Source organism: Girardinichthys multiradiatus, chromosome 11, assembly GCF_021462225.1.
Source record: "Girardinichthys multiradiatus isolate DD_20200921_A chromosome 11, DD_fGirMul_XY1, whole genome shotgun sequence".
In the NCBI taxonomy this organism is placed as follows: domain Eukaryota; kingdom Metazoa; phylum Chordata; class Actinopteri; order Cyprinodontiformes; family Goodeidae; genus Girardinichthys; species Girardinichthys multiradiatus.
The window spans coordinates 1,672,853-1,686,789 of record NC_061804.1 but is presented as its reverse complement, the minus strand read 5'-3'; the positions used below and the strand labels follow the sequence as shown (position 1 = coordinate 1,686,789).

The 13,937-nt window shown below is 43.8% G+C and overlaps 1 protein-coding gene and 1 long non-coding RNA gene across 2 annotated transcripts in view; one reads left to right on the top strand and one right to left on the bottom strand.

The window, feature by feature from the left end:
- Positions 1 to 11,687, top strand: part of LOC124876338 — a 47,149-nt gene extending 35,462 nt beyond the window's left edge. The window contains exon 4 of the long non-coding RNA XR_007040285.1: positions 11,499 to 11,687. This is a non-coding gene — a long non-coding RNA (uncharacterized LOC124876338). The remainder of the gene's footprint in view (positions 1 to 11,498) is intronic.
- Positions 687 to 13,208, bottom strand: LOC124876334. The gene is made up of 7 exons (XM_047378999.1): positions 13,022 to 13,208; positions 11,554 to 11,929; positions 9,783 to 9,985; positions 6,304 to 6,418; positions 5,731 to 5,917; positions 5,335 to 5,448; positions 687 to 2,859 (listed from the first exon to the last, which is right to left on the bottom strand). The coding sequence occupies exons 1-7, from the start codon at positions 13,111 to 13,113 to the stop codon at positions 2,393 to 2,395; spliced, it is 1,554 nt and encodes a 517-aa protein (XP_047234955.1). The 5' UTR covers positions 13,114 to 13,208; the 3' UTR covers positions 687 to 2,392.
- Positions 13,209 to 13,937: the final 729 nt, after the last annotated feature.

The window sequence follows — 13,937 nt, the reverse complement described above, 5'->3', positions numbered from 1 at the left end:
CTGGTCCTCACGACCTATTTTGCTAACGGTTAGGTTTAGGACTAAGGTGTGAATTGAGTTTAGGTTCAGGTTAGGGTTAGGCATGCCTCCGCTTCCCCAGTTTCTCTTCTGAGGAAAACGAAACCTACTGTAGTAGATACTATAGTTTCACTGTAGGGATGGTTTGTTCCGTCTTCTGACATAATTACATGAATTAAAATAGTTTATTTTCACCTTAATCACCAAAACCACACAATGGCATGCACTGGTAATGGTTAGGTTTAGGGTTATTGTCAGGGTTAGGGCATAGAAAGGGTTGAAAATGACTGAAAATCAATGGAAGTCAACAGATGGTCCTCACTACTAGTCGACAACACCTCATAAAAAGAGGAAAAATGAGGTAAATATACATGTATTGTTAAGTCAGCTGATGATTTGTTTTCTATGCCACATGCAGGTGGATACAGTTCTACTCAATGTAATACATGCACACCACTTTATGTATACATTTATTAATAACTGTAAAATTAGTACTGATAACTGGACAAAAGGCAAGAGTCCAAGACAGGTCCAGGATGAGGCTCCATGTTCTATTTTAAAGATATATTTGTCTACAGAGAGTGTTTAATAGTAAAGACTGAACTAATGGGTCAGTGGAGAAAAACAGACTAAATGAGGTCTGGAAAGATGCAGTAAAACAGAACAGGTTCATGAAAGGAGGAACATATTTTAATGAAATGTCGGGATGGCTCACAGAATAATTAAAATCAATAAATGTGTTTTTAGGGTCTTACCAGAAAATCAATTTTATACCAGTTTTCTTTTTATAAATGTAAAAAATTATGACAATGGAGCCTCAGGGTTTGGAGAGAGAGTAAGAGAGTAAAATTTTAAAAAGTCATTTTCATAGAGGAGAAAAGAAGCACATTTATTTGAACCGCAGTAAGCATAGTTTCTCTGAGTTTATGAACAACTTTAGTCCGACGGACCGAGCAGAAAGTTTTTTCCAAATATCACAAAATGTGTCATTATCTGCTTCAACCAAATGATCTTTAAACTGTTTCTCTTCATCCTTCACGTCAACTACTAACAAAAAATTAAAACCAGGTCAAATTATTGTGAAGATTTTTTGTTTAATTCACAATAATTTACATTCAATGAAAACCCAGCCAAGGCAGAGAGCTGCTACAACATGTCCTGTGTTACTTTAAGAGACTTATAAACTGGGCCGCTGTCTGGTGAAAATGAACTATTTAGGGCCTGGGCTGAAGACCCCAAAGGTTCAGACCCTACAAACGCCCCTGGTGGTGCCTCTACTTTATAAGTTAATTTGTTCCATGATGGATAAATTATTCATATGTGGAATCCATTTTCCTCATTGAAATGAATTGAAATACAATTAATCCATTCCAGACCCCAGAAACACCACAATGCACCATTCATGAACATGAAGGTTCTCTAAAAATGTTAAATATTTGGTTCTGTGTTAGAAAAAGTAAGCCTTTTATAAATTGCTGAACTGATGTGGAACAGAAAAACCACAATAAATACAAAGAAAACAGGAAAGTTAAGTAAATCACAGTAAAAGCATTAGAATGAATTTCTGGACTCCTCTGACTCCTTTTCCAAAAGTAAACGATTCAATAAATAAATAACTAGGCAGAGAGCTTAACCCTCCCAATGCTAGAGTCAAAGTTACGCCCTTGTTTACTGTACTGTACTGGATTTACACAGTATCTGCTCCGGTCTGGTCCAGTCCGCTGTGAAGCCCGGAGGAGCTCCAAGAATCATACGTAGATCACTCAATAAAAGCCAGTGATAAATGCGGTACTAAGTCCAAAACAAGTCATTCAGTGGAAATAAAACTAGTTAAACTGCTTCATTTTTCATTTTATGCCTCCAGATATTTTCATGTGTTCTTCAGTGGGTGAGTTCATAGAGTGGGCCTGCTGCTGTGGCTTGTTAAAAGGACTGATGATCATTGCAGACCAGCTATGTTTGTTGCTTCATTTGGTGCGTTTATCTCCAGCAGTCACTGGACTGACAGGTTTAGAAGATGGCTTTATTCTGTTTTTCAAAGAATCTTTGCACCATTTTTAAACCATTAACTACCAGGCCATGTTGCATGTTTTCACTTCTTAAAAGCGTTACAATGACAAAATCATCTGCAAACTGTATGATATGGTGCCCAGTGTAATGGTTCTGGTCCTCATTTGTGCATAAAACACATAAGTGTTTCTGCTGCAGCCCCTGAGAATGAAGCGTGAGTCGAAAAGCCAGAATATGGAGCAGAATGTGAATAATCATGGGTTGAAGCTGACATCGTGTGTGAAGGTTGTTGCCCATCCCTGCAGGATACCTTTGAACCCAGCTCAGCGTGAGCTCAATTCACTCAGGTGTTGGAAATATGGTTCTATCCAGTTAACTCCCTTCTATTATTGTTAACCAGCATCTCTTTCACCTCAAACAACAGATCCCAGACCTGTTGGACATCTCTGGGGCCCAGGTTGTTATTAAGGACCTGAAATCGGTTGCCCACTTTCTCAAACAGAATCTTTAGCTGGTTTCCATTCTTCTCCAGCTGGTTCTGGATGTCTGGTTCAGCCTGGTCCTGGTGGGTGAAGAGGATCATGGTGCGGCTCCAGACATTTTCCCCAAACATTTCCTGCATCTGCTTCACTGTTTCCTCAACTTCTGTGGTGAAGAACCCCAGTCTGATCACCAGCAGGACTGCGTAGGGTTCAGGGGTTGACAGGTTGATGCATCTGAAGAGTTGTTCCTTGAACTCAGGCTTGGATGTTCTTGAGAGTCCTGGAGTGTCGATGATGGTCACCTCCCCGTTGAAGATGTTCCCTCTCTTCAGACAGCACCGGGTTCTACCTGAGGACAGAAAACAGGCTTTTATTCCTGAACATGGACCCAGTTTGACCAGTGGCACTAAGATGATGTGGAGAATGTGAACCGGTAGAGGGAACAAAAGGCCCGTTTCTGGGTCCGTTATTACCTTTCTGCATTTCCATTACATGGATCAGAGTGGAAATTTTGCCCAGATAGGAAGGAATGTTTTAATCTACTAAGAACGTTTTGATGAAGTTTTATGGAGGAAGAGCTCACCATCACAGTTTAAAATAGTTTACAGCTTGATCTGCTATAATCCTGTGTCAGAGTGTAAATACCGTAAAATTATAAACACTTTATTATAATACCAACCACAGATCCTCTCTGGTCACCTCAGAAAACAGGAAGTCTGGTTTTTTGTTGGAGCGCCGTCTGTTCAACCAGTGTTTTTAAATTGTTGTTTCCAGGTCAGACATGTTGCTGAGCTGAGCCAAACTGTTCTCACCAGCACAAAGAATATCACTTCCTTATCTCAGTATTTTAAAAACCCCATGTGGCCTGGCAGCCGCTCTTGGAAGAGCAGCGGTGAGAATTAACTTAATTCTCCGCCAGACGTCTCGACTCCTCTGCAGTAAACGTTCCCTCTATCATGTATTCTACCTCGGGGGGTCCAGCAGGAGGGAGCAGGAAGGGAAGTGAAGCACTTTTTGTCAAGTCAGGCAGTGTCTCACCTCAATTAGCACAAAAGGCACTTTATAAAATTTCCATCACTGATGTTAATCAGTTTCAGCTGTTTTGGTGTTAATGAAGCCAACAACAGGTGAGATGACCCAGAAACAGGAATGGTTCTACAGGTGGAGGACACAAACATTTGTTTTGACTGTTTTCCAGTAGTTTTACATGTGACCGGGGTCAGTTTCACTACTGGTAGCAGGAGGCCATACCTGGACCCTGTAGAGGTTGCACAGGCAGTCCAACTCCACCCTCACCCAGCACCATGGAGCTGGACTGGACTTAGCCAGAGAACACTAGAATTAGCAGGTTCAGCACCAGTACCCTGTTCTTTTCACAGATAAGAGCATGTTCACTCTGAGCCATGATAGGGTCTGGAGAAGCCGAGGTGAACGTTCTGCTGCCTTCATCAGTGTTCTGCCTAATTGGTTTGGTGGTGGATCAGTGTTGGTCTGGGGAGGAAAATCCATAGAGAGACACACTGACCTGTACAGGATAAACGATCCTGGCTGCCGTTAGGTATCAGGATGAAATCCTTAGACCCGTTGTTAGACCCTTCACTGGTGCAGTGGGTCCCGGGTTCCTTCTGGTGCATGATAATACCCAGCCTCATGTGGCAGCAGTATGCAGGCAGTTTCTGGAGGATGAAGAATCTCCTGACCTAAATCTAATACAATATCTCTAGGACACCATGTTTAGGTCCATCTTATGCCTCCAGGTTGCACCTCAGACTGTCCAGGAGTTCAGTGATGCCCTGGTTGGGGTCTGGGAGGAGATACCCCAGGACACCACCCATCATCTGATAAGGAACATGCATACAAGCACATGTGGACCATACAAACTACTGAGGACCATGATGAGTTGCTGTGATGACATTTCAGCAGATCAAGTCTTCAGTTAAAATGTCTCTGTGACTTCCGCCCTCTGTGGGTTGATAGTTTGCATCAAACATCTGGCATCCTGTTGTTCCTAACCCATTACCCGGTCCATATCAGGATGGAGGTCCAGTCGAGTGTGTTCTTTTAATGTTGTGTAGTTTTACATTCAGGGGCTGAACAAGACATCAGTCAACAGGACCGCTCAGCATCTGCAGGTCCAATTTACATAAATGGTCCGGTTTCAGAACTTACAGCGGAACAAACACAAGAACTGTTCAGGGTAAATTAGAAAATTTCAGGGGAAGAAGAGGCCTGGGTTTCATAGTCAGAACACACCAGAATATATTCGGGCTAACATATTTTTTTAACCAAGCCATGTTTTCATCTGGCTTCATATTTCTGCTATAAATGACGCTTTGAGGCTGCTAATAAACTCCTGATTTATCTCAAACAAGTCTTATTTGTTACCTCAGCTGTGTGATGCAGAAGCATTGATTGGAGAAAGAAGCAATCAAATAAACCATTAAAACTGTAGGTATATGTTTATAATATTAATAATCATTTTGTTTGTGATGAACTTTAAACCTCAAACTGATCCTAAAAGAATAAGACCAGTTGTGGTTGTAAAAAGTGTAAAAGGAAACTTTTAGGTTATTGTCTCTTTGGGCTGTGGTGCCCTCAGCGGTTCTGCAAGTGAAAATATGATGAACTGCTGAGCAGAAGGTTCAGTCCATCATGGTTCAACACTTGGTCCCGGGGATCTGTAGAAGGGATTGGGCTTTCAAGTGGAGGCAGTGTGCTGTGGTGGGGTAGGTAGGGGGGAGCATTACCATAGATGCACTGGTGGGGGAGCAGCGGCACTGTGAAACTGGTGTAATATGATTATATTAGGGTTTCTGTGGGTTACCTGAGGGTGGAACAGCTGCACCCCAGCTAGAGGCATTTATTCCCAGTATGGTGTTCACACTGGAGCTCTTGCCCACTCCAGGCCATCCAACTAGAACCAGTTTGATGTCTGTAACTGGAACACAGAGTAAACATTTAATCCAGATCTAATAATCGAAATTAAATAAAAGTTAAAGTATTATTTTTTAATTCAGATTCATGCATTGACTAAATGACCAAAAAAAGAGATGTGTTTCTGTTTTTCACTTGTTTCTGTTTGGATTATTTGGGGTTGTTTATTATTTTTATCATTAAGGTCTTTCCGTATCAGTTCATTCCTCTGAGTTGGCTTTCTTGGTTCTTTAGTAATTTGAAATTGAATCCTTCACACCGTCAGGAAGGAGGGTTGTTGGTCTACCTGTCAAACTCTGCTGCAGCGAACTCTCCATCTCCAGATGACCGCTCCAGTCCGGCCACCAGTTCTTCACCACCCTTTTAGCATCATCAAAACTGACCGCTACGTGATCCCTTAGAGTGTAGTTAACGTCGTCTTGGAGACAGTACTTCAGGTTGTTTCTCAGTCGATCAGCATCAAACTTTAGCACCTGCAGAAAGAAAAACCACAACATAGGCAACGTTTTTCAGGCAAATTATGCAGATTAAATGACTTGATCCATATTAAACTGTTCATTTACAAAATGCCTGCATTTTCTCCTATGCTAATGCTCTGACTCAGGATACAAACATGGTGGAGTCTTACATTCCTTCTTCTAAAATACTATATATGACACAGTACAAAAACTTTAATCACTGTGTGAATGTTTTCTAGGGCCTGCATCCCTTTGGGGTACAGAGACACATTTTAGATCCATTTGGATAAAGAATCACCTTCGTCCACCACAGAAGACAAACTTGAGCATGTTGTTACAGATTAAGGATAACAAATACCACCATGACAGGAAGAAGAATTACATCATGAGCGGTGATGTACCTGTTTGTTCCCAACATGCAGTGCAACAGCAACATGGTCCCAAACATAATACAGGTCCTCAGCTACACCACAGGCCTCCAGCTGCTGGCTGTCAGGTCTGCTGACCAGCTCCAACCTGACAGGAGGACAAAACAAGGAACATTGTTCTGGTCCCAAACACCTCAGAGAAGCTCATCGGTCTCCCCACACCAAACATTCAGTTAGCAGAAGCTGCTTTGAGAGATAAATAAATAAAAGATAAATAAATAAAGTACAGCCACCAGTTTCACAGGTGGCTTTGAGGTGGTACCATGAGGCCAAGCATGCTGCAGCCTGGGCTGTGACAGAGGCAAAAACTCAGGCCTGGGAGGAGTTCGGTGAGGCCATGGAGAAGGACTACCGGTTGGCCTCAAAGCGATTCTGGCAAACTGTCTGACGCCTCAGGAGGAAGAAGCAGTGGTTCTCCAACACTCATTACAGTTGGAGCTGCTGACCTTGACTGGGGACATTATGGGGCGGTCGAAGGAGTACTTCGAGGATCCCCTCAATCCTGCAATCACGCATTCCGTGGTGGAAGCAGAGGCTGGGGACTCGGGGTTGGACTCTTTCATCACCCAGGCTGAAGTCACTGAGGTGGTTAAAAAGCTCCGCGGTGGCAAGGCTTCGGGGGTGGATGAGATCCGCCCTGAGTACCTCAAGTCTCTGGATGTTGTGGGGCTGTCATGGTTGACACGCCTCTTCAACATTGTGTGGCGGACGGGGACAGTACCTCTGGACTGGCAGACTGGGGTGGTGGTCCCCCTTCATAAGGGTGACCGGAGGGTGTGTTCCAACTACAGGGGGATCACACTCCTCAGCCTCCCTGGTAAGGCCTACGCCAGGGTATTGGAGAGGAGAGTCCGACCGATAGTTGAACCTCGGCTTCAGGAGGAGCAGTGTGGTTTTCGTCCCGGCCGTGGAACACTGGACCAGCTCTACACCTTCTACAGGGTACTTGAGGGTTCATGGGAGTTTGCCCAACCGGTTCACATGTGTTTTGTGGACCTGGAGAAAGCATTCGACTGTGTCCCTTGTGATGCCCTGTGGGGGGTGCTCCAGGAGTATGGAATCGGGGGCCCTTTATTAGGGGCCATCCGGTCTCTGTACAAGCGGAGCAGGAGTTTGGTTCGCATTGCCGGCACTAAGTCGGACCTGTTCCCGGTGCATGTTGGACTCCGGCAGGGCTGCCCTTTGTCACCGGTCCTGTTCATAACTTTTATGGACAGGATTTCTAGACGCAGCCAAGGGCCGGAGGGGGTCTGGTTTGGGGACCAGTGGATTTCGTCTCTTCTTTTTGCAGATGACGTGGTCCTGCTGGCCCCCTCTAGCCAAACCTACAGCATGCGCTGGGGCGGTTCGCAGCCGAGTGTGAAGCGGCTGGGATGAAGATCAGCTCCTCCAAGTCCGAGGCTATGGTTCTCGACCGGAAAAGAGTGGCTTGTCCTCTTCAGGTTGGAGGGGAGTTCCTGCCTCAAGTGGAGGAGTTCAAGTATCTCAGGGTCTTGTTCACGAATGAGAGAAGAATGGGAGCGGGTGATCTACAGACGGATCGGTGCGGCTGCCACAGTAATGGGGGCACTGTGCCGGTCCGTTGTGGTGAAGAGAGAGCTGAGCCGAAAAGCGAAGCTCTCGATTTACCGGTCAGTCTACGTTCCCACCCTCACCTATGGCCATGAACTTTGGGTCATGACCGAAAGAACGAGATCCCAGATACAAGCGGCTGAAATGAGCTTCCTCCGTAGGGTGGCCGGGCACTCCCTTAGAGATAGGGTGAGGAGCTCGGCCATCCGGGAGGGGCTCGGAGTAGAGCCGCTGCTCCTCCACATCGAGAGGAGCCAGTTGAGGTGGCTCGGGCATCTATACCAGATGCCTCCTGGACGCCTTCCTCGCGAGGTGTTCCAGGCACGTCCCACCGGGAGGAGGCCCAGGGGACGGCCCAGGACACGCTGGAGGGACTATGTCTCTCGGCTGGCCTGGGAACTGGAGGAGGTGTCTGGAGAGAGGGACGTCTGGGCGTCTCTACTGAGTCTGCTGACCCTGCGACCCCGTCCCGGATGAAGTGGAAGATGACGAGTACGAGTAAATAAAGTACGCCCTGTTTTAATCCAAGGCTTCTTTTCTATACAGACATCATACCGATGATCTGTTCAGGTTCTGAAATGATCTCAGTCTAACCTCATGTGCACAAAAACCCAGCAGAACAAACATGAACCTAAACTTAAAAAGTTATTTATGGAAAAACTACGTACACCCTTGTACTAAGTACAACCTGCTTCTAAAGGATTTAAGAGAGAAACCTCGTCAGGTGCTGCTAATCAAATGTATTAATTAACTGATCACCATCAGCAATGACCTCTGAGCAGCAACCGTTGCTGCCTGTCAATCTGGGAAGGGTCATCATTCCCACGAGCAAAATATCTCAGACAGCTGCAGATCTTCCCAGCAGTGGACATCTGAGAAGATTCAGCCCAAGGTCAGAGCATGAAGCTCAGAGAAATGACCAAAACCCCAAGAGCTCCATCTCAGACTCTACATGGCTCAGGTAGCAGGTGGTCATCACCGGACAGTTAGAAAAACACTGAACCAATATTGGCATGTTTTAATTAAATAATTTAATCCAGGCAGAAAGACCTCAGGCTGGGACTTGAACCCATTAGTGATGTTTGGCCGTAATGAACAGAACTGTGTCTGGGAAAGAGAAACCGAGCATATCAGCTCAAACACGTCACTCCAGCTGTCGGGCACGGTGGTGATTTGGCTTGTTCTGCAGCTACAGGACCTGCATATCTTGCAGTTTTTTGAGTGGATTCTGGAGCTTTTGGATGCTTCTGGGGTGATGGTGGTAGGGGTTCGTTTTGTAACTGGTAGGTGGCCAGATTGAATCCCTGCTCCGTCCGCCTCAGTCTTCATGGTGTCCCTGGGCAAAACACTTCACTCTCCTTGCCTGCTGATGGTGTTCAGAGGGCCCGGTGGCGCTGATTGTATGGCAACCTCACTTTGGTCAGCCTGCCCCAGGGCAGCTGTGGCTACAATGTAGTCTACCTCTGTAAGTGTGTCAATGGGTGGATGACTGATTATAGTGTACAAAGCTTTGGGGTCCTCAGACTTAATAAAGGGCTATACAAGTGCAGGCCATTTACCATGTGTTCAACAGCTGAAGCTTGGTTCCAACTGGGTCATCAACAGAACAATGATCCCAAACACATCAGCAGATCTAGAAAAGAAAAGCCGAAGAAGGCAAGAAACAAGATGCTGACAAGATGGCCTAGTCAAAGTCCTAATCTCAAACTTGAAATGAATACTGAGAATCAATACTGTTAGGGTAAATCTACAGCCTGTTGGATCCTAGGGTGTACTTAGTTTTCCCATTACATGAAAAACTATTTATTCTCCATCACAGATGGTGAAGATGAGGTAAAACCTTCGTCTTCCCGCCATGTTTCCCTGTTTGCTGCTCTTACCAGTGTTTTCCACACATGGCCTCTGACCTCCAGATAAAATGCCCATCTCTGTAAACACAGACGGCTTCGGGGTCATCAGTCAGAAAAGGGCAGTGTGAGAAGTTCTGATGAGCTGGACTGTGGACCAGAACGACGTGCATCACTTCTTGCTTGTATAGGACAGTCTCGTACACCCGCATGATGGGCTGGAAACCGGAGCAAAACTGCAACATAACCAGAACCGGGTCAACATATCAGACACCAGGAAATATATTACCACTACAATAAATTTAGGTTTGATCAAGAAACGAATTTCCTCCAGGAGATCCTCCTCATTAGAGCTTTAAACGTGATTTATGTTCAAAGAAAAAAATAAAATAATAAAACCATCTTCTAAACCTGTCAGTCCAGTGACTACTGGAGATAAATGCACCAAATGAAGCAACAAATATAGCTTCTCGGCACTCAGTGAACTCAAAGAACTCAAAGTGAGATCAAAACACATGAAAATATCTGGATGCATCAAACGAAAAATGAAGCAGTTTAACTGGTTTTACTTCCACAGAATGACTTGTTTTGGACTTGGTACCACATTTATCACTGGCTTTTATTGCACGATCCGCGTATGGTTCTTGGAGCTCCTCCGGGGTACGCAGCGGACCGGTCCAGAACAGATACAGTGTAAATCCAGGGTTACATTAAATACGGCGGTGAAATAGCCGGAGGCGAAGTGAGCAGCATGGAGCAGCAGCAGCGACACAAGAGATGATTCCAGATCTGAAGACACCACCTGGTGTCATTTTCAACTTATATCAAAATCTTTAGATAAATATTTATTTAAATATATTGTGTGTATTTTAATAATAATATTAATGTCAGATTATTATTGTATGTTAGGTTATTATTAATAATAAAAATAATAACTTGAGGTTTTTAATTATTAACAATAACTGCTGATATCTAAATGTACGTTTGCAACCAGGAAGTGTTCTTACCTGCTGAGCCTTGATCCATTTAGCAACAGCAGCAACAACCTTTTCTGTGGAGATCTTTTCCCATCAGATGTTCTGAACAGCGAAGCAATAGACTCTGCTTCAACGTCCTCCTTCATCTGCAGACATCTGACCTCTGACATCATTTCTCAGGTGAATTCAGAGGTTTCTTGTTTGAAGCAGTTTACTGAGAAGTCCTCTGATCACACCTGGCTGTGTTTGGTGGGACCAGCCCATCTGTTCCTCCTCAGTTTTCCAGCTCTGATCCAGGCAGCTCTGATCCTCTTCCCTTCAGGAAAGTAGTGCAGACTATGGGTTGTTGTCGTAGTGTTGCTGCCACCAGCAGCAATGCACCGTTTCTCCATATTAACGCTGTTTTTAACGTAACTTGGCTTCTACCCGAACCGTTTATCATTGATGTTCACACAATGAATGATCGGAGACTTCCCCTTTGACCTCATTATGGGACGACTTTGGCCTTGCAAAATTTAACATCAAAATATGTTTATTTTGTGTCACGAATGTCTTTTATCGCATCTTTAATCCTATCATGTCAATTAATGCCCAATACTTTCAATATATAGATGTTGTCTTTCAGTTTCTACATTTGTAGGAAGCAATAAAATAATAATAAAATAGTTTTGCAATGTCATATTTTCCCGATATCATGGAGCCTCTTTATTATACCAGAATGTCAGTTTGGAAAACAGCTAAATAATATGTTTTTTTCACCCTCCTAACTCAGACCTGCACCTGCAGGAAAACCTGATTCCTCAGTTTGACCCGCGGAGAGATCTTACCTGGTCTCTGTAGGCTGTCAAAACCTCCTCCAGTGGGAAGGTGAAGCGGTACGTGCCCAGCCGGGATGTTTCCACGAAGGCTGGAGAGGTGGCAAACCTCCACAGGAAGCTCTGCTGCTCAGGATCTTCCACCTCCATCCGATCTGGGAAAGTCTTCTCCACGAGCCTCACCTCTGCATCCTTCAACTCTTCTGGTCCCACAGCCAGACTCCACCATATCAGGGGTCCTCCGTATGGATTCCTGAAGCCTCCATCATTCCTGATCCCACCTAATGCTGATCCTGTAGTTTCATGTTTCAGAAGACTCGTGTGGAACTCTGGTTTAGGATATTCTGGAATGTTTTCTGTGCGGAGGTATCTGTTTTCTAAACCAAACCTATGGGGTAAGAACGCTGTCAAAAACAATGTGTATATAAAGATGGAAATGTGTGCATATTAGTCAATAGTTGTGCATAAGTAAAATCCAAAAGAGGTATTGTATATTTTCTCTATAAGAATACAAAATAAAATGTGACAGCTTCAAGAAATTACAAACACAAAGTTTAAGTTTACAGTTGTGGTTTATTCTTTATGAATACAATATGCTATAACAGTTTGTGAATACGATTTATTTTCTATGAGAATATGAATTTATATCAGAGACTTGGTGTCACGTGATCTCAGGCTGGTTAGTGGAGCACAGTTAGTCGATTTGTGTCGCGCATGCGCTGTCACACTCCTTACCGCCAGTAAACGTAGCGCCGGAATGGGAGATAATTCAGTCTAAAAGGAATATTAGGAACAGAGGGGGGATAGGGAGGAAACCAAGAGTATTATAAATAAAGCATTGTTCTTATTTTTATGAAATACAAAACTAAAACATAGAATATAGTGGGTGGAGTTATAGAATGATGTACAGTAGGTGGCGCTATGCACCTCTGAGTTTGTTGCGTACCGCCAGCAGAAGAAGAAGAAGCAGCACTAGCGCCAAGATGACGGACCAAGAGCATATATTAACGACATTAAGACATATATAAACTTTTTAACATTACCTGGCTTTGTCCCATAGTTTCTTGGTCCGTCATCTTGACGCTAGTGCTGCTGCTTCTTCTTCTGCTGGCGGTTCGCAACAAACTCAGAGGTGCATAGCGCCACCTACTGTACATCATTGTATAACTCCACCCACTATATTCTGAGCCTCAGATCACGTGACACCAAGTCTCTGATGTAAATTCGTATTCTCATAGAAAATAAATCGTATTCATAAACTGTTATAGCATATTGTATTCATAAAGAATAAACCACAACTGTAAACTTGAACTTTGTGTTTGTAATTTCTTGAAGCTGTAACATTTTATTTTGTATTCTTATAGAGAAAATATACAAAACCTCTTTTGGATTTTACTTATGCACAACTATTGACTAACATACACACATTTCAATCTTTACATACACATTGTTTTTGACAGTGTTTTTACCCCATACAAACCTTTCAGCTTCCAGTTTCAGATTGTTTAGCTTCAGATGTTTGTCTTTAACAAAATATTCTGTGTATCCTCTCCTGTTAGTTCGTCTCTGCATGGTCCAATGCTGCAGAATGTTCTAAATGTTGGTGCCGTTTCAGAGAGAACAGATCTGTTCTGTCTGACAGCCTCACACAGGACAGATGGGTCCGTTGTTATCTGCAGATAAGTCTTTACAACATGCAGGTTAACTGTACAAATCTCCACCCTGTGACTGAAGCTAGATAATCATTAACGGTTCACTTCTGTAAATGAGGAGCAGTTATTCAGAGTGAAATAGTCTATTGATCCAGCTTTCATTGGTAATAATCAATGGTAGTAACCCAAAGGTTCTTCTGATCTTTGGACCTGGTTCTGATCAGCAGTTCTCCAGACTTTGGGTGCTTTCTCTCTCGTTTTCATTCTAGTCCTTGTAGCAGACCAGCTTCAGAGAAGTTTCTCATTGTTAGGTATTATTTAGTCAACTCAGAGGTAAGAACGATACAGTCAGAGTTACTTGCAGCAAGGGTAGCCCACTTTGCAGTGAAACTACAAAGTTTTGACACCCTATCTCTTTATTTATATACACAATTCAACAGACAGTTCAGACAGGGTGTGTGTGTGTGAGACAGAAAGGAGGCTGGTTCACACAGAGATAACAATGATCTCACACACACAGGGAGGAAGGCATAGTGCAGGTGCCTTGCAACACAAAGTTTTTACATGAGTGATAACAAGTTTTTGCACCCATCCAACACTCATAGACAAAATCAGGTAGGAAATAAAGACTCACTAATGTTACACAGTACAGGATGTTATGACAGAGTGCATGATGGGAAGTATGGGATCTGTAGAAGTTTCAGTCTCAGCTGACTTTAACTCGACTATACTGAGGCTTTTCTG

What these genes read in the sequence shown, in the direction of transcription:
- LOC124876334 (XM_047378999.1), bottom strand. Translation starts at nt 13,113, where the DNA reads ATGCAGAGACGAACTAACAGGAGAGGATACACAGAATATTTTGTTAAA. An exon ending in GCCATGTGTGGAAAACACTG is followed by an intron (nt 6,419 to 9,782) that starts GTAAGAGCAGCA and finishes TCCTCCTGTCAG; the next exon opens with GTTGGAGCTGGTCAGCAGAC. An exon ending in GCTGCAGCAGAGTTTGACAG is followed by an intron (nt 5,449 to 5,730) that starts GTAGACCAACAA and finishes TCTGTGTTCCAG; the next exon opens with TTACAGACATCAAACTGGTT.